This window comes from Pogona vitticeps, chromosome ZW-PAR, assembly GCF_051106095.1.
Source record: "Pogona vitticeps strain Pit_001003342236 chromosome ZW-PAR, PviZW2.1, whole genome shotgun sequence".
NCBI classification, from domain to species: domain Eukaryota; kingdom Metazoa; phylum Chordata; class Lepidosauria; order Squamata; family Agamidae; genus Pogona; species Pogona vitticeps.
The window spans coordinates 4,553,221-4,576,994 of record NC_135800.1 but is presented as its reverse complement, the minus strand read 5'-3'; the positions used below and the strand labels follow the sequence as shown (position 1 = coordinate 4,576,994).

At 40.3% G+C, this 23,774-nt stretch overlaps 1 protein-coding gene across 5 annotated transcripts in view; it reads right to left on the bottom strand.

The window, feature by feature from the left end:
- RALGPS1 (Ral GEF with PH domain and SH3 binding motif 1) overlaps positions 1-23,774 on the bottom strand; it is a 149,992-nt gene that overhangs the window by 87,931 nt on the left and 38,287 nt on the right. For all 5 annotated transcript variants that reach the window (XM_072985170.2, XM_072985169.2, XM_072985168.2 and 2 more), the window contains 3 exons: positions 22,917-23,006; positions 19,879-19,971; positions 4,900-5,026 (listed from right to left, as the gene is read on the bottom strand). In XM_072985170.2, coding sequence (XP_072841271.1) covers positions 4,900-5,026; positions 19,879-19,971; positions 22,917-23,006 — 310 coding nt within the window. The remainder of the gene's footprint in view (positions 1-4,899; positions 5,027-19,878; positions 19,972-22,916; positions 23,007-23,774) is intronic.

Genomic DNA, 23,774 nt, shown 5'->3' with positions numbered 1-23,774 from the left:
TATCGTTCTTCTATCATCATTATAACAGTTTTAGAAAGTACGTACTTAAAAATCAGATTGGTAAAATCTGATCTCAGGAAATGTTTAAATAAGACAGTGGTCCCCAACTTTGGATAATTCCAGTGCTTATGAACTGCAGCTCGCAGAAACCCCATCCAGCAGAGCTGCTGGTGAAGACTTATGGGAATTGCAGTCCAAGAACTAGGTTATTCAAGGTTGAAGAACCACTGGAATAGAATAAAAGCATAAATGGATGTTAGGTGGAAAAGCTGTCTCACAACACAGAGCATTACTGAGAAGTAATGGCGTGATAAGAATCAGTTTAACAAGATTTTCAGTCTATGTCAAGTTAGCTATCTAAGAAAAATTGTTAAAGAAAGAAGCAGTGCTAGAGACAGAGGGAAACAGCAGGGCAGCATTTGAAAGTAAGCACAAAAAGACTACACAAAGAAAGAAAATGCTAATGATTAAATGCTACATAAAGGCCGCATGATCTCAGAGATGGGAGGATGGACTGCATTGGAGGGGTGCCCTTCAAGATGAATGGGACCACAGCTTCATTACTTTGCTATTGATGAATGGTCTTTAAACAAAGGTTAGGATGAGGAATAAGTTGGGCACTAGGTGTGGTGACGATTTTGGTCCCTGTTGACAAGGACAGGGTCTATTCATTATGCATGGTGGAACAGCAGACGTTAAGGTTGCCTGCCTCCCCTGCCCTCCACAATAAGCAGTGCATACCACAGCAAAGGACAACTAGTATGGGTATACTGGGTGAGGGGGAAGAGTAGGTGTTCTTTCCAGAAAAAAGAGAGGATGGAATCATAGATGCTAGGTGGTAGAAGGCCTTCTGAAAAATCAAAGTGCAATTTCAAACATTGTCCCTCTGTATTCCAGTCCGAAAATTCCACCCCAGGGAAATCCTGAGTTATAAAGAATTAAGATTTTTTTTCTTTTTGCCTTGCTGCTTCCTAGGAAGGCCGGGAGCCAAAAAGACTCTGCCAAAAAACACAAGAGTGTACAACAGTCTATCAGAGTTTTGCAATCCAAAGATCCCAAAGGGCTGCAAGAACAGTAACAGAAGGAGCTCCTTCTCACCAAAAGGCAGAGAAAGGCATGAGACGCGTGTATGTAAGCAGAGACTTAAATCAGATTCTGGGTGAACTCCTTGGAGAAAACCCTTTTTCCAAGCGAGGGAATAAATCTGTAGGAAAACATTGTCAGCACCTTATCTTCTGCTCATGCAGGGAGCTTTTGCTAGCTGAGCTGAAAGGGTGATTTGTTTGCACTCTGTTCTGAGTGCAAGAGAAAGATGCATATCGTTTTTAAAGTTAGTTTCCCAGTTTTAATGTAGTACACCTGAAATCCATATCAGCGTGCAATGACAACACTTACAAAATCCCACTGCCTGATACAGCAGCTGTGAAAGCATAATGTGCAAGGGTTTTCAAATACGTCCAGAACTACAGCAGTAAGAAAACATTTAAAGCAATTTTAACTGACAGATACATCTTTTTCCATAATTTTTTTTTTTTTTTTTTTTTGGGACTTATATACCGCCCCATAGCGCTACAAGCACTCTCTTGTGATCTAGAGTTTGTACCACTGCATGCAAGGGATCCAGTGTAAAGATTTTTACATGCTGGATAAGCATGGGTCCTCTCTGCATTTGTCTTAAGAGTATCTAATTGCACACAATAACCTAAACATGGCCTGTGATAAGGTCTACCACAAAGGCATTTTAATAATAACAGATAATCTAAAATGCAGGATATAATTTAGGTGCACGGCCAAAGGAATGAAAAGTAATGGGTCTTGGAAAAGATTCTGGAGTCATTAAAGAAGCCCTCAAAGGCGGCTGCTTCCTCAAACCACAAAAATAGTGCTGTCTTCAACTAAAACTGAACCTCATAATCTTGAATATGAAGCTAGTGCTTCCCTCCCTCCCTTTCTTCATCTGCAATAAAAATTACAGGCAACGAAGACCCCAGAAATATGCACAATTCCTTTGATGTGAATACTGCTTCATTAATTCCAGCCCTGTTCCTTTTCCATTGCATGTCACTCCAGCCCAGCAAACTACCCGATGCCATTGTTACTTCTCTTGGCAGTCGTTTGCTAGCTGCGTGCTTGCAAATCTTGGATGAGACGGATGGCATCCACAGAGGAAAAGATGATAGAAAAAGCAAACTCTACTGCATTGAAAACACACACAGTTAACAAGCTTTGGAATAAATTATAAAATATGCTAGCTTCTTGCCTACCACACTGGTGTGATCTAAGGTCTTGCTAGTCAATTGAGTTTGCTGAAGCAGAGAAACAAAACAGGGTTATATTCCCGAGCTTTACTGATGCTGGAGCAATTACCCGTTAAGAGAAAGTATTGGAACCGATGAGTTCACTGCTTTGTGGGTATTTTTGAAATCAGAAAACAACAAGCCGTGCTAAAAAGTACAGAAAGACTACAGGAGAAAAGATCATTTAACCAGCTGCATCAGAAATTGAAGAGTTGAATATAGGAGACTGTTTACTAAGTAGAACTACCTTAGATCTAAAGTATTTAATACTAAACAGTTCCTTCTGATGAAGGTCCATCTGCCTTCCTAAAATCATATTGGTCAAAGATAATAAAACTGTACCATCTGCTTATTGTTGTGATATTTTGTATTTTTAAAATATTTCCAAGGGGCAATATCAGAACTAACTGCTACAGTGAACATGAGAGTATTTGCTTACATTTTTCTAGTCTGTTGTAACAGCAACACAATGCCCCAACGGTGCATAACACAAATGATTTTCCAAGCAGAGGAGCAGTAACATTTGTCAAAATAACACATACAATGCTTTGTTTCTTTTTAAAGATAATGTTTCAAACCCAGACATACTTGGGATTTACATCAAGGACAAACAATTCCGTCAACAAACTATTATTATCTATTGAATCAAAAGCTGACAGTAAATCTATAAACACGTGAAATGCCTTGCATTATTCTTGGCTAATTTCTTCGCTGAGATGAGATTTAGTATAGCAATGATGAAAAACAAAAAAACAGAAATCCTTCAAACAAATTACTGCGTCAACCATTGACAAGGAAGATTTACTCTTACAGATGTTTAAAAATGGAATGTGAGAAAATATTCAACAGATCAACAGGGGAAGAAAATGGTTATCCTTTTAAAGCAGTGGTCCTCAACCTTGGGTCTCCAGATGTTCTTGGACTTCAACTCCCAGAAATCCTGGCCAGCAGAAGTGGTGGTGAAAGCTTCTGGCAGTTCTAGTCCAAGAACATCTGGAGGCCCAAGGTTGGGGACCACTGTTTTAAAGGACAGGGTAGACCCCATAGCAGATTAGGAAAGAAAAGTGAGAATTCCGGGGTTATCAAATCTCCTAGAGAAGTGGCTCCCGGCCTTGGTTAACCCAGGTATTCTTGGACTGCGATTTCCAGATGCCTTCACCACTAGCTGTGCTGCCCCGGGTTTCTGGGAATTGCAGTCCAAGAACACCAGGGTTATTGTTAGTCCCATCTAGGAACCACTGTCCTAGAGCCTTATTTGACTTTTAACAGATCAATCAAATGTTTGACCACAGCTGGTTTATATGTGTATGCAAAGACCGTTATAACCTAATAATTAAATCTTCTTCATCTGAGCAAGTTAGATATAAGAAACAACAACTAAAACAGAAAACCAAAACCCAAAGAATTAAACAGTTTTCCATGCCTAGAATAGTGTCTTCTTAAGGCACTTAGTGAAAATGATCTTGGTAAAGGTAAAGGTTCCCCTTGACAATTTTTGTCCAGTCGTGTTCGACTCTAGGGGGCGGTGCTCATCCCCGTTTCCAAGCCATAGAGCCAGCGTTTGTCCAAAGACAATCTTTCCATGGTCACATGGCCAGTGCGACTTAGACACGGAACGCTGTTACCTTCCCACCGAAGTGGTACCTATTTATCTACTTGCATTTGCATGCTTTCGAACCGCTAGGTTGGCGGGAGCTGGGACAAGCGACGGGAGCTTACTCCGTCGCGTGGATTTGATCTTATGACTGCTTGGTCTTCTGACCCTGCAGCACAGGCTTCTGCGGTTTAGCCCGCAGCGCCACCACGTCCCACTTAGTGAAAATGATCTTAAGCTTCATCAAAAGTAAGCTTCCCTAGCTAAGGCATTCTAAAATCAATATGCCACAGTCATTTAAATACATGACATTGGCTTGGACGAACCTCTAGAGCTATCATAGTCCGATGCTGTAACATTACATTATTATAAAAATGTAACACAGTAAATTAAAAACTTCTCAGAAATGTATTATAAAGGGCTAGTATATTTTGGTTCGTTATACTCACTTTGCATTTTAAGTAATGTGCTGTTCTTTCCCCCCCCCCAAACAACCTTCCTGCATTGAAGATCTTTGGAAGCTTCTTCCATTCATCTGGAGTGTTAAGCCAAGAATGAAGCAGGCCTGGGGTGGGGCAAAACTGTACCCCAACAACATTTTTCCATGGGAAGATGGGTTTGATCAACAGAATTTATCATAGGCATGTCAAATAAGAATTTTCCATCAGGTCAAAGCTGCTAACTCTTGGCTGTGTTTGCAAAACTCTGAAGTAGCAATATCTCAAGAGAACCTCTGTGTTAGGATAACAGGCCTATTCTGTGGGGTCTTTTTGTTTTTTTTGCCTTTCCCACAGATCTGAACATGGTGGGTTTTCTCTTGTCATGTGGCAGGAGGGCAATGGCACAGATGTGAGGAAAGAGTAAAATACTAGCTCACTGAACTATGCAGGTTTAACGTGTAGTTTGGATTTCATGCCCCTGGGCTCACTTGATAATCAGAACAGCAAAACATTTTGTTGAAGACTGTTTTCAGGAGATGTTCTAGAAGTAGACAATGTTCACACTTACCTAAATAAGGGATACAGGGGACCATCTTTAAGCATCGGATGTAGTCTCGCATCCTCTTATAGTTATCTTCCTTAGACATTAAGTAGTCTAGCTTCTCAAAGTTAGTCTTGTCTTTGCGATTCAACAACTAAATAAGAAAATACGAATAAAAGAATTAAAATCTTGGAAAAAAGGAAGCTGGGAGAATACAAGAGAGCATGCCTATTAATCTTTTTCAGCAGAAGAAAGTTTTGTTTAAGAGGCGGAAGGATTGGACGGACATTCAAAAACACAACAGCATCAGCCTTTAACTCTATAACTACACTTCATATAGTGACTACAGATGGGCATGAACCAGCAAATGACGCATCGGGATGGTTCGTGGTTTGTGGCTATACATGAACAATGAACAACCCTGGGGAAAATTAACCAGTTCACAATTCATTTTTTTCAGGTTTGTGTCTGGGGGGGGGGAAGAACCTTTGCCCCCTTCATCCTGCCCCCATTGCCTCCCTACCTGGTGGGCACTCCGTCCCTGTTGCTGCAGTGACGGGACCAGAACGCTCCTCAGAAGCTGGGAAAGGGTGACGGGAGCATCGCCCACTCCCAGCAGCCTCCTGACTTGTTCCTCCTGCCTCCTCCTCCTCTTTCTCCTCCACTGCCACCATCTTCAGAGATAGCAGGCCCAGCTCCCAGAAGGGCCACTGTCTCTGAAGATGGCAGCAGCAGAAGAAGAGGAGGTAGAAGGAGCAGGCAGTGAGGTGAAGGGGGCAGGAGGGAGAGGGGTCGAAGCAAAACGATGTGTCGGGGGAAAAAAAGTTCAGTGCTTTCTTCCGTTTCATCAAAATGGGTTAGAATCTGTGGGTTTTTCCAGGGTCATAGTGTGGTTTGTGCTCATCTGTATTAGTGACTACATTAAATATTTTGAGCAAAACTGTAGGGATATCTCCTCTTCTCACAACGTGTTAAATATAAAGAACAACATCTTATGTAGTCACATTATTCATCCATAATTCAATGTTGTGTGTTTTGTATTACACGTATGTTACTATAATGGCACATGCCAGCTGAATTCTTTGGCTTGAGCTCACAAAACAGTGTGTTTCTGCTGGCATTCTCCTGTATTCAGAACCACTTTTCCTTTTCCAGAACCCTGTCTTACACCGCCTTGTGCATACTTCAGTCTCCGCTCTGTCTAGGTCGACCCTTCAGATGACCTCATCCCAGACAGATGCTGATCCCAAAATATGAATTTACTCCAGTGTCACCCAAGATTCTGTACTTCTTCACCAGTTTCTAAAGGGTCAACGCTTCACTTGGTGCCTTACAACGAAGCCAGAGAGAGTGCTCATCTAGCCCCGAGTTGTCTCCTCTGACTGACACTCGTTTTTGTATAATCCTTTTAATAGGAGATATGGGGGCCTGAACTTGTGTCCACTGGGCCAGAGCCCCACTTCTCACATACGAGACACCTAGCCACCTTTTGCCGAGCCAAAAAGTACACCAATTACAGCTATTTTATATAATACAACTATAACACAATCTTTGAACTTTGTCACCATTCTTCCAGGCAGTGCTACCAGCTGAATTATGGATCTATCTTTTGCTGATCCATCACCTGACTTAAACACTGCAAATGATACCCTCCCTCTGAACACGACACACTAAGAATATTCCACCCCGACACAGGAAAACAACCTCCCAGCACAGGTAAAGGAAAGGAAAGTTACCAAATGCCAAGAGCCTCAATAAAGCTACCACAGCTTTTACATTAGAAATAATAGCCTGGATTCAACTGTTAGTCCCATCTAGGGTAGAATTATTGATTCAATGGGATACACACACACCGGCCACCTCATCATCCAGCAATCGAATCAATGGGTTGACTTTAGCGTAGACTAGACATTTGTTTTAAGCCAATGTTACATTTGTAATGTAACAATATGTCCTTAGACGACACAGCACAGATAAGAGAAAGGCAACATTGATTTGAGAAAATTTATCTATCTGCTTTTAAAACAAAGCTTTTTTCTCCCCCCCTCCCCTTTTACACAGGCTGGTTTGAGACTAGAAATTGCATCTACATCTCTGGGAGTTATTACACGCATTTATGTGTTATGAGAATTCCTGGCAAAAGGGCAAGGAAGTGAGGGAACTGGTGTAGGATCTTATGCATCTTGCAAGTTATGGATATTGTTTATGTGACTACAGAGATTTTATAGTGACAGAAATTATTTGGATCAAAGCAAAAGGAAAGTGTGCTGCTTATATACTGCCCCATAATGCTTAAAACACTCTCTGGGCAGTTCACAAGTTATTTATGCAGGCTACACATTGCTTCCCCCCCCCCCCCCAAAGTGATCAGAGTACTCAATTTACTGATCTTGGAAGGATGGAAGGTCGAATCAACCTCAGCTACAGTACCTGAGTCCACGATCAAACTCGGGTCACGAGCAGAGTCTTCACTGCAGAACTGCAGTTTAACCACTGCACTACGAGGCTCCTTAACTGGGCAAAATTCATGTGCTTCCTTTGTTAGATAGCTTTAATTTCAGAAATTAAGAACGTAGATGCCTTGAAAGCAGCTGCAACTGACCTGGCCTATTACACACATGGCCAATCTAAGCTTTTCATAATGACCGGAGTCTCCAAAACTATTTAAGCTATTTTGTTTTCAGCCCCGAACTTGGTTACACATGTGCTAAAAGCATGTGAAACATTCCATGTGCTCCTAGTTAAGGAACAGCATACACATAAATGAAGTGAAAAAAAATTAATGAGTTTGGATGTAACAGAGCTAGGAAGAAAACAATGTTTGTGGTTTAATATTTCTTCCCGGCACCACTGGCAACAAGTTGAAGTTGCTAATACAAAACAACTTGCTTGACATTTTAAAATGGTTAGAATTACAGTATTTAATTTAGAAAAAATGAGGCTTTAAAAAAGCAAAAGTACTGATATTCTCAGGACATGCAAAGTTTTCCCTATCTTCATACGGAAGAAACTCAGAATACTGCACAGTTCTACGAGGCAGTAGATTGCCTCAAATATGTAAAGTAACTTATGTAAGCTACTCTTTCTCCCAAAATGATGAAGTACACCATATTTTCCACCCAACGTGAATATGTCTATGGCAGTATCTTTCTTCTAAAAGCTACTAATTCTCAAAACAACATGTGTGGAAGAGGTAGCAGCTCACTTCCCAGGCTCCCACACGTTCGTTCATTTAGTCGTTCAGTCGTGTCCGGCTCTTCGTGACCCCATGGACCAGAGCACGCCAGGCCCTCCTATCTTCCACTGCCTCCCGGAGTTGGGTCAAAGTCATGTTGGTCGCTTCGGTGACACTGTCCAACCATCTCGTCCTCTGTCCTCCCCTTCTCCTCCTGCCTTCACACTTTCCCAACATCAGGGTCTTTTCCAGGGAGTCTTCTCTTCTCATGAGATGGCCAAAGGACTGGAGCCTCAGCTTCAGGATCTGTCCTTCCAGGGAGCACTCAGGGAAGGACAGATCCTGAAGCTGAGGCTCCCACACACTGAAGGGCAAACCCATCCTTTAGCAGCCATCCCCTCTTCTCAGAGAACTCCTGCAACTGTAGCCGCACCACAGTCCTCAGTGCCTTCAAGGATCTTCAATATGTCAGTAAAATTCCCAGGATTCTCAGAGAGGACCCCTAACAGTTGGAAGTAATCTATATTTTGAGTGCATGTTTACCTCCACACCCTTCTGGCGCCTCCACCACTGGACCCTGTGCTAATTTCCTCTCCAATCTGCATGGCTTCAAACTCAACGGAGCCCTTGTGTCACAGAGAAACACAGAAGAAACAGCAGGTTTTGAGACCGCAGTCCAATGACCTTTAAAGAGAGCAGCAGATATGCTTGTGTGGTTGAAGACAAGCTACCGCGTCGTTTATTCATGTGGCAGCTGGAGCTCCTTGATGTGCTAGACTGTTATGCAATTTTACCAGGATTTCCCATAAAACCGCCCAAAACTGAGTAAGTTTAACTGCAAATAAGTAAATCAAAATTGCCTGTTTAAATATAAGTAGAAGTCTGTGGACCATTTGCCCAAAGATTCTTAGGGCAGAAAATATGCTGTTCTCATCATTTGTTACCGTAAGTAAATTAGACAGAATCCTTGGGGGGGTGGGGTTTACTGTTTAAGGTTTGCTTAGGAGACAGTTTTCATATGAAAAGTGCAAAGACAGCCAAAGCTTGTTGGTGACACCTTGAAGTCTAACAAACACATTATGGCATAAGCATCTGTGGGCTAGTAACATATTTTCTTGTTTAGCTGAAGTCAAATGTTCTGTTCTGTACTGTTAAATAATGTTATACAGTAAATACTTCCAAGAGAAAATGTCTGTGCACCAAAATGAGATAATAGAGGGGCTGCACAGAAAAGCCTTCCTAGAAACCACTGGCTGACATGTTTTTGGATTATTTTGTGCATCTTCAAAGACATGTGAGAAAAGAAGGGAGGACTATGGTTTTGGCAGCCCTGCTCACAAGTGGTAGCGATCAGGGAGTGTATATGCGCACGTGCCTCTTACCACTGGTTGCTATTAAACAGAAGACACAGGCGTATTATCTCAGGAAAGAGTGGAATTACATAAGACAAAATTTGACAAAGGAAAATAAATATTACCACTTCAGCCAAAAAAGGAAAAGTAACCACCATCAGCAGCAAAGCAATCCTCGAAGGAAGTCCAATACAATTAGGCTTCTGCCCTGCTTTCTGTTTCTTACCTCTTTCCCCGCTACTTGAGCTAACCTTCTTATACTGATTTTATACTACACAGAATCCTGGCGGAGTGGGGAATCTCTCTCACCCCATCTCTTGGATCGTCAAGACGATCTCTTCCTTTGAACTACAAACCAGTCCCATCCTTGGAATGCTTACAAAGATAATATTGGAATAGAAAAAAATGGAAAGTGAAGCAGTCAGGATGACGACCTCCTTTGGGTCATGTTCCATAACCCTTATTCATCCAGGATGTTTTGTTTCAACAAGATGTGGCGATGCCCGTGAGGTTACATGGCTTTGAAATGCTGTTTAGACAAGTTCATGGAAGAGTAAAGTTACCAATAGGTACATAAGTACACCTAGAATCAGGGGCAACATGCTTCTTTATGTCAACTGGGTGGATGGACACCAGAGGAATACAATTATTGCCCTCATCTCCTGCTTGTGGCCAATCTGCAGCTACCTAGTTGGTCACTCTGGGAATCAGAAAGGTAGACTACCTAGAACTTCAGTCTGATCAAACTGAGTTAGGTAGCAAGCTTGCTTGCTTGCTTGAACTGCTGGATAGCTCAGTGGTTTGGGTCTCTGGCTACAGTGTCAGAGGCTGGGAGTTCCATTTTCCACTGTGCCCCCTTGACAAGAGTTGAACTTGATGATCCATAGGGTCCCTTCCAGCTCTGCAGTTCTAAGATTGTTTGCTTCATTTATATCCCACCCATCGAGCGGTGAACCACTACTCTGGGTGGCTAACAATAACTGGAAGCACATATCCATCCACCAAGCAAAGAATTGCAAAAATAAAAGAATTTAAGAATACTTTTAACATTCATTTAAATGCAGCTTAGCTTGATTTTTAACTGGATACTTTATTGCGATTTTAAAAAAAGAATATTGTTCTGAGCTGGAGGACTATTGAAATTTATAAAAAAGCAGAATTTAAGGCGTGCCTTCCCTCATTTATAGCACAGACGCTTCAATTGCAATTCTCTTGGAAGCAAGAATGCTGTGGAGTTGGCCAATGGAAATGCAAGCGACTCCAAGCAGGAAGAAAACAACAGGGGGGAAGTAAACATTAGCGGTTCCACTTTTCAAGCAAGCTCTGCAGGAGCAACAGACTAAACTGGGAACAGCTAAGTCTGTGTTACCACCATTTAAAACACTGAGCATTTGTGAGCAACATCTCAAGCACAAATAAAGACCACAAAGGTCGCTTTATCAAGGAATAACATATACCAGAAAAGGAAAGGAAAAAAAAATCAGGAGTATGTCTAAAATACTCTTCCTCTACGATCTGGCTTGTATCTCCTTCACTGACTATTGATCCTTGTGAACTCTACAGGAACGCAAAAGTCTAGCCTACACCCCTTATTAAATTCTGGAAGGCATCAATAAATCAAATGGTGTGTTTGAGATGGGACAGCTATACAACAGGCTGCTCTGAGACCCAATGCCCTCCAAATGTTTTGATCTCTCACCATTGCTCCTGAGGCTGATGGGAATTACAGTTCAGAACATCTGGAGGGCACCCAATTGGGCACGGCTGTTCTTCCTCTATAAGCATGACGAAGCCATAAATCACAAAGATTAGGTTCAGTGTAGGGACAGTAACCTTCCTTGAGATGGGAGGGGACTTGTAATCTAGAATATTGCTTTTCCCTAAACAGATTATTTGTATGTTGCAGAAACAGCACAAAACACAAGATTTTTTTATGTCTCCTGCCTGAAACATGACTCTAGTTATCACAAGGCATACAGAATGTCCTGAGCCATTAAACTCAAGCAATCAGTAAATTATTCAGTAAAAGTATGCATACTTTTACCAGAGCCACTGACGCAGGTAGAAGCAGAAATGTTTTGCTTAAATACTTCTGTTTGTTAGTTACTCTTATAAGTATATGTTTTTAGTAATTAACCTGATCCTCAGGGATTTGGAAAAACCTTGACAGAGGAGTTGTTGAGTTCTTACACATATTTATATATTTTAGATACATATATAACTACTGTACCGACCTTGCCAACAACTCCTCTATACCTCAACTGATACCATAAACTATTTACATTAGTAATTAGTGGCTAAATTAGTTAGTAAATTAATGTGCCATGTTTGTGTAAAAGAACACCTTAAGTTAATGAAGAAGTGGGCTAAAAAACTACAAAAGCATACTCCAAATAAAACCTTTTAGTCTTTAAAGCACCAAAACATTGTGTTGCTTTTGCTCAAGTACACAGAAGCACACGACTAATCCTCTGTAAGTCCTTAAACAGGTTTTAGAACTTGTGTTGGAAGATTGCTGGTATCAGAAACAGTTAAGAATTTATTTGTCTTTAATGCAATCAAAATATATACTGTAAAAGAGATTTCAACCAGACACATGTTGCCATAAAGACAGAACAAGCCACTTTCTGGTGATGCTTTTATTCGTGCTATATTAATTTATTTTGTTAAAGTGAGTAGATCAACGTTTTAGGCATACAGCAACAGCCCTGGAAACCCGAGAGGAAAGTATGTCTCGGAGATATGGAGAGAAGGGGCTGCATGTGGAACGAGTATAGAAGCAGCACAGGGTTCAAGTTATAGGCACTTAGCCCCACACAGATTTCAGGTGCCAAACTGACTGTAACATTAATGATGTAAATATTTAAATCTACAGCATATACCACCTTGTACCATTCCTGCTCACCTACACAAATGCCTCTATTCACTTCCAGAAATGTGAACATCTCACAGCAAAACTCTAAAACAAACTCTAATGCAAAAAGTTAGCACATCTGTTGTACAGAATATGCTATTAACTCTTTCTTCTTTATAATTACGGCAATTATTAGCTGGACTCCAGATGTTAAGAAAAGACTCCCTCTTATTATACTTGGAAGCACACATGCTCTTAAAAATATTCTATGTCACAAGAATGGAATGTTTCCGATGATCAAAATTTAGCTGAAGGAAGACATCATTGTGCTGTAAACTCCGTCCAAAAGCTGTTATCAAACTGGTTTGGCTTTTCCTCCCAATATTTCGTCGAAATTCATGGCTTGGATAGTTCAGAAATGTTGTTCTTAAGCCAGTTCTCTGTAAAGTTCAAATGCACAGACATGCGAGAAGTACCAAGAAGAACCTCCTTGTCCAGGGAGCCTCTCGGTGCAACGTATACACCCACAGACTCAGATCTCTTACACCAGATCCTACCCATCACAGATACTGGATGAGTGGCAAGGTGACACACATGCCAGGAATACTGATAATGATCTGGACAAGTTATCCTGCTTTGTGGATGACCAACATAAGCCTGCATCGTCTCTGACCTAGGACAGGACGAAACACACACACTTTCAAGGATGTCCCACATGAAGGTGGCAAGCAAACCTGAAAATATAGATGACTTGTGTTTGATTAGTGCAGAAACAATTAGTCATCTACGCATCTTGAGTCCTAGCCAAGAGATGACAGCAATGGCAGGTCCAGTCACTATATAGTCTAGCTGTCCCATGCGAAAGGTCCTTGCCAAAAGGATGAAATGGAAGCGCCCACAATTCCTCTCCGTTTCCCAGCATTAAGAAATTGTGCCAGAGGATTACTCACTCTCACTTGGACTGCCTCATTAAAACAGCCTCTTGAGCAACGCTTTTGCTCAAATAGCCAGTTTTACTCAACAGCTTCCAACGTATACCAATACATGACAAGCTCCTTTCCCTATAAATTTGGCTTTTTATCAAAAGCAAAGAAAAAGCGTTGCAACTTCTGCCTTGTTCATCCGCATTTATCCTATGAGGAAGTCCTCATTTTTAACGTTCTCATGATGGAGAAGAGGTTGAGACACTAACTGTGAGCAGTGAATTTAAAATAGGGCCTGGTTTGTAAATCCAAATTTAACAGAATGAGTTGGGACATTCTGGTCTGAGATCTGCTTTTTATGTCAAGGACTTGCTGATGAAGAGAAAACCTGGAGAAGGCCTTCTGTCTCACATAAGCATTGATGGTAGCCCTCTACCTTACTCAATTGCAGAATGCATATTACCGTATTTTTCGCTCCATAAGACGGACCTTTCCATAAGACGCACCAAAATTTTAGGAGAAGAAAACAGGAAAATATAATCTGTTTTCTTCGCTCCATAAGACGCACAGACTTTCCACCCCCCTGTTTTGTGGGAAAAAAGTGCGTCTTATGGTGCGAAAAATACGGTAAATGCTTTTGTTTCGCCTGGCTGCAGTATTCAAATCCACTGTCAACTATGGCATAAATTTTGTCACTTTGGGTCAGCTGCTCTTTGAGTTGTTGTAGGAACATAATGAGATAACCCTATTATAAAGTTTATTATTATTACAGTCCATGACCAGCAAAAGGCATTAAACATACAACAGGACAGACAGACAGACAGACAGAGACAGATAAAGTAGTCACAACTCTAATATGGGGGCGGGGGTGGGAGAAGAGATAAAGAAAAATTATAGCTTAATATCATTACCTGTCAAATTTTTGCATATCTTGCATACACTGTCAGGAGTTTTGTGCAACTCAGTGTAATCTGAGGATTAAGGCCTAAAAGCAGTTTATGTAAGATCTCTATTTTAGGACTGCCTGCAAACCAGGTAAGCAGATGGAGAATGAGCTTAATACATAGTTCATGATAGAACCGGAAATGAAACATGACGTGTATGTGGTTGATTTTACTGTGCCATCACTGCAGGGGCAAACCCTCTCTGCCATAGGGGAATTTTTATACCTCCCACTGGTAACCTCTGAGGGAAGAGTGTGCCATCTAGCTAGTGAAAAGTCCCTGCAGTGGACTGGCAACTCCAGCAGAGAGAGAGAGAGGCAGGCAGGCAGGGCTACAATATACTGGGGAAAGTTGGGAGCACCGCTAATACTGCGTTGTCTCTCCAGGTCAAACCCCTTCTCTTTGACAAATGCGGTTGCCTTGTCCAATCCCACTGTAAGAAGGGACTGTGGGAGAGGTCTATAGAGGTTAACGTCTGATATACTTACAGTATTTAAGGAAAGCAGAGCCTTATTATAGGCTTCTCTCAGATTTTCAAAGGAAGGATGGGACAGGAATGAAATAAGCAATGAGAAAGTATGTACCAACACAAATTGCCCATTCTTATTAGTGTTTCTTTTTCAATCAACTAAGCTATAGCCTTATTTTACTTATTTAAATATGAAGTTCTGTGGTACTGGCTACTGGTGCTTGACTCCACAGAACATCTTCTGTTACTTCATCAACTGCGAATTCTGAAGCTTCTCCTCTTATAAAGTGGCCACATTTCCGACTCTCCCTTTCCAGTGTCTTCATGGAGCTCAACTGGAAATCTCAGCGAATCAGTCAAGGGGAAGCTATCAGGTGACAGCTCTTACAAAGGGCCCATCTATATCCAAAGACTGATTCACAACCTTTTTTTTTTTTAGAGGCCAGCCACCCAATTAACTGTAATGCCAAAACCTTGTTGACTCAGCTACAGACAGCTCTGCTCTTTCCTGAGCAGTTACAGACATGGGCACCACATTCTTGAGAACCATTTTGCTTCTAACCCATAGAGAGGGCAGTGAAATGACAAGGCAGTTCCTCTGCTTAAACTTAAAAAATTCTGGTGGACCCAGGGCTTTCCCCCACATTGTTATTATAAGCAGATTCTTCCTATACCACTGTTCAACATGACTCAAGAGTAGAACTTGGTAGCCTTACTATTCAGCAACTAAAGCACTTAGGGGCAGTATCCCCCTGAGCTTCCGCTGAAAGACCCACTATCCAGTAGTGAAGGAGCATATCTACTGAATAAATGCTACGCTACCCAAGAACAGTCTGCAATAATAATACAAAAAAATCTTTTGCTTACACAATGGTAATACTTGCACAGAGAGAGGGAGCCAAAGTTACAGGACATGCCTTTTAGTGGAAGCTCAAAATTGTAAGAGCCTAATTAAAAGGTGGCAGGAATTTGTGGACTCTCTCCCCATTGCCCCATGCATGAGGTTAAATGCAATTTTCACATGTGTGAACTGCCATTGCATCAGCTTCAAGCATGATTTGCATGTTCACTTTACTTTTCTCAGAACAAGAAAACCCACTGCCACAATTTCAGCTCATTGATAACTAGACACTACAGCTTTGTTCTAGTATATTTTTTTCCTCTGCTGAGAAAGCACTTAGAAACATAAAATGTGCATAAACCATTAGTAAAAATAGAATTGCTCCCGGTTCTCTCTTAATACACCTCCTTTCTAGTTAGTAGCAAAACAGAACAAGAATGTACTTAAACTTCCTGTGAGCCTTAAGAACTCTTGGGTTCACCCAACATGTTGTCAACTGAATACTGTGGAACTATGAATTTAGCAAGGCTTTGTAAATCACTACGTATTTCAAACCACTGCTGGACCCCCAAAGTCTGCCCAAGTATCCTTGTCTACAAGAAGACCATTATCCTTCTGACAGAAGATTCTTGCATGCTATTTGAGATCTTGTTGTGTAAAATAAGTAAGTCCTATGTTTCGGCCCATTCTCCACTAGCAAATTGCCCCACCACAATTCAGGGGGGTGGCAAGTGTGTGGGTGCTAGCTTCAAAAGGAGCAGAAGAAGGAAAAAAGAGAAATTTTATACTTAAAAAAAAAGCACCCTAGATTTCACCAATCATTAAGTTTTGATTGGGGGGGGAGTCCCACTTATGCCATCTTAGTTATAGCCTTGGATCAATTTCAAAACAACAAAACTGAAATTCCCAAGTGTTCCATTTGTACAAAACGTTGTTTTGATTCTAGAATTATTCATAATATAATATATTATTTGTTCCACACAAAGCAGAGAGCAATAATTCAGTTTTTGTTCCATAAGAACAATCCTTTTGGGGACACTTGCTTTCTCTGAAAGTACAATTGTTCCTTTCAGGTTACACGTTTTAAAACATTCATTCAAAAGGATTTTTAAAAAACTTCTCTAGACTTCTGAATTTTGCACTTCAGTCCAAAACCAACAATGTTCTTTTCCAAGAGGTAATTGGCTCTCCCTTGTTTTCGTGATTGCTTGGAACTCCTGCAGCTACCTCCATTTTTCTCTCTCTTTAACGCAGAAAGGGGATACAAAAAAAAAAAATCTAAACATATTTGACAGAAGAGTAGCTACTGGGCAAGCACAAATATGCTTAGTGGAATATCCAGAACAAATCACTTGGAATAAAAACATAAAACAAAACAAAACTCTATACAGTAAATATACACATAGCAAAAGGACTATTATTTTCTAATTTGTAGACCTTAACACACATATCCTCTCTCCCCAAAATCTATTAAAACATGAATTAAACTAAAGCAAGCATTAGCAAAGAACCGAAAAGTACATGTTATTTTTTGGCTGTATTAAGAAAAAATAAATAAATCAAGTTCTGTATCTGGTACGTTCTACTGTGATGATCTGTGAAGCACTAAATAGAAGAAGAAATGGATTGTAATCTGCGAAAACTCATGCTACAGTAGATCTGTCGGTCTTTAGGATCCCGCCAAACTTTTGTTGTTGAGGTGAAATAGACTTACTGAAAATTTTCTCTGAGATGGCCAACAGAACTGATGTGATGTCACATCCATCATGTGACAAAGATCTCCAAGGGCCCAAAAGGAAATTTTTGAGAGGTATATATTTGGGGGGGACTTTATTCTTGGGCAATCAATGCAGAAAACTGTGGCCAGAATCCTATTATGTATGCTTGCTGGTGTAATGCCAGTTATGTAACAGAATCAATGTATTTTTGGAGTGGAATGGGGTGAAAAACTGTAAAATGATATTATTGGTTACCTAGTCCCGAGGGAGAGGGGGGCACAGGTGGGGAAGGTTTAATTTGTATTGTGTATAGTTTTTACTGAATATGTATTTTAAGTTAGTTTTGTTATTTGTTATTGTCCTTTAATAATTTTTTAAAAACAATTTAATTCAGGGTGCCCATGGGGACTTGAAACTTCTTTTTTCGGCTCTCCCATACCATACCCTACTACAAAATCTATTTTTTAGAAAATTGGTTGGGCAGGCCAGGTGTTCAAAGAGAATGACCTCTCAAAGAAGTTTATAATCCACTTATTATATATTATGGCAGAAAGATCTCTACCTTGTTCATGCACAACATGCGCACACATGGGACGTGTTTGTGATACCTCACTAAGGAATTTCTGCAGAGAAAGAATTTCTGACTAGATTTCCAAAAGTGAAGTGACATCAAACATTTGACAGACACAGACCTAAGGGGCATCCTTGCTCCGCCTTCTGACTGGGAAAACAATGTTTGATCTGCTCAACCTTACTGAAAAAAATTGTGGATTTTTGCTGAGGTTGTTTTGTTTCAGTTTCTGAACCTGAATGCCTTGCAATGGGCTCATCCAGGGAGGAGGGCCAATGGGCCCTTAAAGGCAAAGCACTTACAAAAGGTATTTTTATAATGCCATGATTCGATACCGAGGAAGAAAACGATGGTGAATAGCTTATGTTACTAAAGAATATAGAACCAGCTTAAGACACATTCCACACCATCTACGGAGCACGGTATAGCAAAGCTGCAGAAAGAATTTGTAACAAGATACAGTCCTGCTTCATTTTTTTTCAGGACTAAGAGCCCATGAATAATGTTTGTGGAAAATGTCATGGAAAGTGAGCACACATTCCTTCAAACAAAGCCAAAACTTCCACAAGAACTCCACTAAAATAAGAGAATTATTTTGGTTTCTTAAAATGCAAATGTACTTTCAATAAATGGCTACGCAGGAAAAAAAATTGGCTTAACCAATTAAAATATGACCTATCCTATTCTAAAATGTAAGCAGCAACTGTACTACAAATAAACCATTTATTCATATGATTCCGCAAGCAACCTCAGAATTACCAAGTCCTCAGCCTTGGCAGCCTACAAATGACACTCACTAAATAAATAAAATAAATAAGATTGCTCCAGTTTATATTGTTTATTGCTTGCAACCAAATACTGAGAACAATGGACAAGTGGTGGGAAAAGAGAAGGCATCCTTCTCTCCATTTGCAGCTATTTGGTTCTTTTCCCAAATTTGTACAGTTTCCAATAAAATTTCGCCACATTTCAATGCAAGAATTGGTCACAACCGGCCCCGAGACAGCAGAACTCAGCCCATGTCCCGTTAATTCTCTGTAAAACAGGGTAGGGGACTCAAAGTGCAACTGACTGTTGGGTGGGAGTAAACCGTCAAACCTTCTGCTTCTTCACAACTTCCTACTTGAATTTATTCTTTTAAAAAGTTCCCCCCAGTCGGAGAATTCAGCACACCCTTCATGTGCTTCCATAGTGCACTCTAAATCAGCGCGAGACTGATTTTCACACACAGATTCCAGGCCGTTATCTCTAGTGGTGCTTTCAAATTCTAGGCCTATAAAACATTTTTTCTTCTTTTTTCTAGGTCCTGCTCACCAAAATTTGACCACAAGTGAGTGACGGCTGCCAAAGGCATTATGACTATCAAAGCTTGCCTTCCCCTCATTCCCATGAATCAATATCGCTTATTAAAGGTGCATTAAAGGAAGGTGGTGATGATTCAAAGTGGTTTCAAACGCAGCTGAAATCAGCTAGTAATAATGGAAACTGGGGCCACAAGCTATAGCCAAATTAAAGCAGTTCTGAGATGGCCACTATACAGTGCTTTGGACACAAAACCCCAGGAAGGGCATTTACTCATTTCACTGCTGCCTACAAACCACCATGACCCACAAATGCCACAGTGTGACTCGTGGCAAGGCGAGCCCACTTAATAGTGCAAGTATGCCTTTCAGATCAGTTAATGCAACACACACACAATTATCTGTAATATTACTGCTCATTAATCTCTCATTCTTTTCTCTTGATAAAAAGCTTGACTCCAAGGATTGTGCATTCTCTGGGAGGCTTTATATCTGTGGAGAATTTGTAAAAAACTCAGTTGTAGCCAGGTTTGTGCCTAACTGGTGTATAGTAGAAATAAAATGTAATTAAGTCATAATGCATGTTCTCTCGGATGCTACCTACATCAGAGAACAGGATTTGAAAATGAATTTCCACGAATGAGCAAAAGGCACAGAAAACGTAGCAAAGGGGCTTTCTTCCCTCTTTGCCAAAAACTCAGTGGAAGGTTATCACAGGCCAGGGGAGTATGGCAGAATACTGGCCCTGTTATCATGTAAGGAAATGTAAAGTAAGTTATTTATGGAAAACACCTACAAACCAGGTAGAGCACTTCAAAGATAGAAGGAAAGGGGAACATACAGTCCACATTAACTTACAGCCCAGGTTTTCGTCAGCCTGAAAATTGGTGCGCTTTGCAGAGCTGATACCACAGACATGAGGGAATGAAGGTTGTTCAGTTCTAGAAGTTTCTGGGGGAGGAAGGAAGACCAAAAACACAACCATGAGTTTTCCATATGTGGTCGGAATGTCTCTGCTCATTCAACAGAATAATAGATGTTCCAGAGGCTTGCTCTTTATACTGCAAATTACAGAACATTCAAAATAATGCCTCACTGTGATGTGAAACTACAAGATGTAAAGACCAGAACCAAGTAGACAGATTATCTTGTCGCTCATTGTACCTTTTAAATGCTTATGGTATTAGCAATAGGTAAACAAATCGTAAAATTAAGCTTTCATAGTTCAAATAATCATGCCTTTTTGGAGCAGTAGAAACACTGCTAGCTAAATATGAAGCAATAACATTTGGGAATGTATCTGAATTCTGGAGGCTTGCCTGCTGCCCAGTGTGGTCAATGAGCACTCGAAAATGAATTATCTCCAGCCTTCATTGCCTCACACTAATGCTACAAAAATAGCAGGCAGAGCACAGTGTGATGAGCAAGGTTAGATAAATACCACAGTGAAGTATTTACGCTTTATGTGATATATCTCATGCCTTTTTTCCTTGTCTTACAAATACTAGAGTCTCTTTTATGAAGAGCTTCATCCTGCTAACATAGGAGAGAGACCCTTTAATTCTGGAGGCAGGGTGGACAGAAAAGTAAAAACTGATTTCAACAATGAAGGATTGTGTGTTCTAACACCGTTTACTATACAGAAGTTACTCCTGTACTGGACTGAGATAAATATACCCTCTAATGTAGAACTTCTCTCCTGCTGCTGCTCCTAAATACCTAGACTGTTTTCTATCCTTGCTAAATACACAGTTTAGGTGTGGCTGATTCTGCTATTTAACTTGATTGCATGTTTTAATTTTTTTGGTTTATTGCTTGTTGGTCTGACATTTTGTTGTAGAGAGACTCATAAATGTAACAAAATAAAAATTTTGTTTTTGTGGGTATAAAGTGGGGAGGAATAGAGCCAAGTACTTGAGCTCTTTGGGAGAAACACTGGGAATGAATGGAAAGAATGGGTGGATGGACAAACAAAAAACAGTCAGATTGCTGAATTAATTGTGCCCCGTGGAGATACAAAATCCATCACGTGACTTTGGGCCAGCCACCGTCAGTAGAAGGAACAATATTTAACACGGTTACTTCCTAAAATATCTCAAGTTACTTAACAAAGAGAAAAAGTAAACAGGCAGACCAGCCGGATTTTGTTGTTTGGCAAATGTATAGAAATGTACAGTATATAAGAGTTACTGTCTTGCTTGCTAAATTCAAAACCGCTTTTGTATCTTTTTATTTCTTTGCAGTTTTTGAATCTTTGTATTTTCGTACCTGAGGACATATCCAGACAAGCATTTGGCCTCCAGTTTGCTGCATTGCTGGGCTGGATTGGGCTGCTCTTTTTTCGGGCCTCCGTACAAGTGGACCAATTTGCCCCAATCTTCTCCCAGGGTACCCCAAACCACATCTTTTTGAACCCCGGTCAGGGGCTTCCACTCTTTTTTTGGTGTGGGTTGGTATGAGCAGGCCAGAGAATCAAGAGTCTCTTTTGTTTTTACACAGACACAGAGATCCTGTAGGGGAGGCCTCTAGTTTGGGTGCACACACCAGCTTTTCTTTTTAATTTGCTTTGTGCCCTCCAAGCAAACACCCTCCTCTGCCCCCCACACCGGGTGTGGACAATACAAGGTACAAAAGGAGGAGGCTCCTTTCTTTTGTCTCTACCGGCAAGATCAGGGATGGCGGTGGGAGGCTGCCCTCTCCCCTTCTCTGCGCATCCCACTGCTTTCTCTCTGCCCCGGCCTCTCCAAACTCAATTTAGCCAAAGGGAAGCATAAAGGGCAAGTGTCTGCTTTTGCTTGATTTGGGTAATAACCTTCAGTGGCAAGGATGTAAGAATGATTCTAAGCTTGAGAAAGCAGGAGATAAATTCAGAGGAGTAGGAAACTAGCGGACCTGAGGATACACCCGCAAACACAAGACTGAAAGTGAGAAGAAATAAGAATGACTGCAGTGGAAGGAGAGTGCATAGAAAAGAAAACTGGGAGAGGGGGGAGACTAAGGAAAACTGACAGGAGAGGATTTGTAACTTTCATTGGTGTACTGCAATTTATTATGCTTGCTATGTAACTCATCCAAACTTCTGTTTACTCATGTTATTAACTCAATTTCTTGCCAGTTCCCCAAAGTGCCTCCTTAATTTAACAAAATGTTTTACTGTAAACATAAATTGTAGTTCAAAACTGAACAGCTGTAGGGAGGACTCACTTCAGATGATGCCCATCACATGTTTCTGAACTACTTTTTGGGACAAGAAGCTGCTTTTGAAGGCTCTTTCACCATGAATGTAATTCTGAAATGCTGTGTTTGGGGCTGCTACCACATCCCTTGAAACTTTAATATGCTTACAGATTTATTGCTTTTTGAGAATGGTCGTTTAGGGAAGAGGAAACTGGAAAGTGGGGGCAGAGAGAGAATCAGTGTCCTATATTCCTATGTTCTGAAAGCCCTGTTTCACATATTAAATGATACAGCATTATCACAAGAGCCTGGGCTTTAAAAATGAATTTTTCTTTAATTATACTTTTTAAAAAAAACTGTACTAAGATGCTACTGATAGATTAGAACAGCTACTTATAGAGGTAAGCATATCTTTTTTTCTTCTTTGGACAATTCTCAGAATTTCGATGAGAAAATTCTGGGAGTTATAATCCAAAGACACAAATATACGTTTCTCTTATTAATTGATTTACATCATACATTTTGACTTAGCAAGTGCAGTATTGTTTATCTGAACAATCTGGATAGGTTATAAATCCAAGCATATTTTTTTCAGCTACCTGTGCTGATCCGGTTTGTACAGGGGATAGGTTCCTTTTGAATAGTATAAGACATGTGGAGAATAGGCGTAAAAAAAAGAATAAGCTGAGAAAGCAGTATTTAAAAGTAAGAAAACTTACCTTTGCTATTTTCACAAAATGGCTCAATATTTCTGCTCTTATTTTTAGGGTCTGCGCTGTTAAAATTTCTCTTACAACCCAGAAACTGACCTGTAAATAATACATGCATAAGTTTTAGTTTCATGAATGAAACATGGTTCACTCTTATCCATCAAAGAAAATAAAGTGGATTACAATTCAGACTACAATTCATTAAAATGTGTTAAGTGTCATCAAGTCACATCCTACTAATGGAAATCTTAATAGGTGTTCAGAGGAATGTGAGGTGTTTAACAAGTTGTTTTATGTGTACAAGCTGAGTACCCCCATTGTGAAGGTACAATAAGCCAGGTGCATTATTGTTCATACTATCCAGATGTCTATATATTTTACGAAGATTTTATAAATTTTCTTTGCATTTTATATAGTGTAGTAACTTAGGTGCTTTTAACTATGGTAAGACCTCAAATATTGATATTAGCTTGGTGTTTTTAAAAGCTCCTGGCATCGACTAGTTAGCTTTCAAAAAAAAATCTGGCAATCAAAAATTTAAAAAAGCAAAAGAATAAGTAATCACATACTTCAACGAGAAACCACACAAAACAAAAGAAAAAAAAAGATGTTGTGGCACCTTAAACAGTAACTGCTCTGCCTGATGAACTGGATATGTTCTACAAAACTTACACTAAAACATAGCAGTTCATGTTAAGGTGCCATGATGTCATTTATTGATTTTGTTTTGTGTTTCTTATGGACATGCTTGAACACACTTAACAGGGCTACCGCTTCAAAACTGATCACACAGGGTGATACTGATTTTCTAGATTACTAACTAATTATAGGAACACAGCTTCAGAAAAATTACTTCCACTGGTTTGT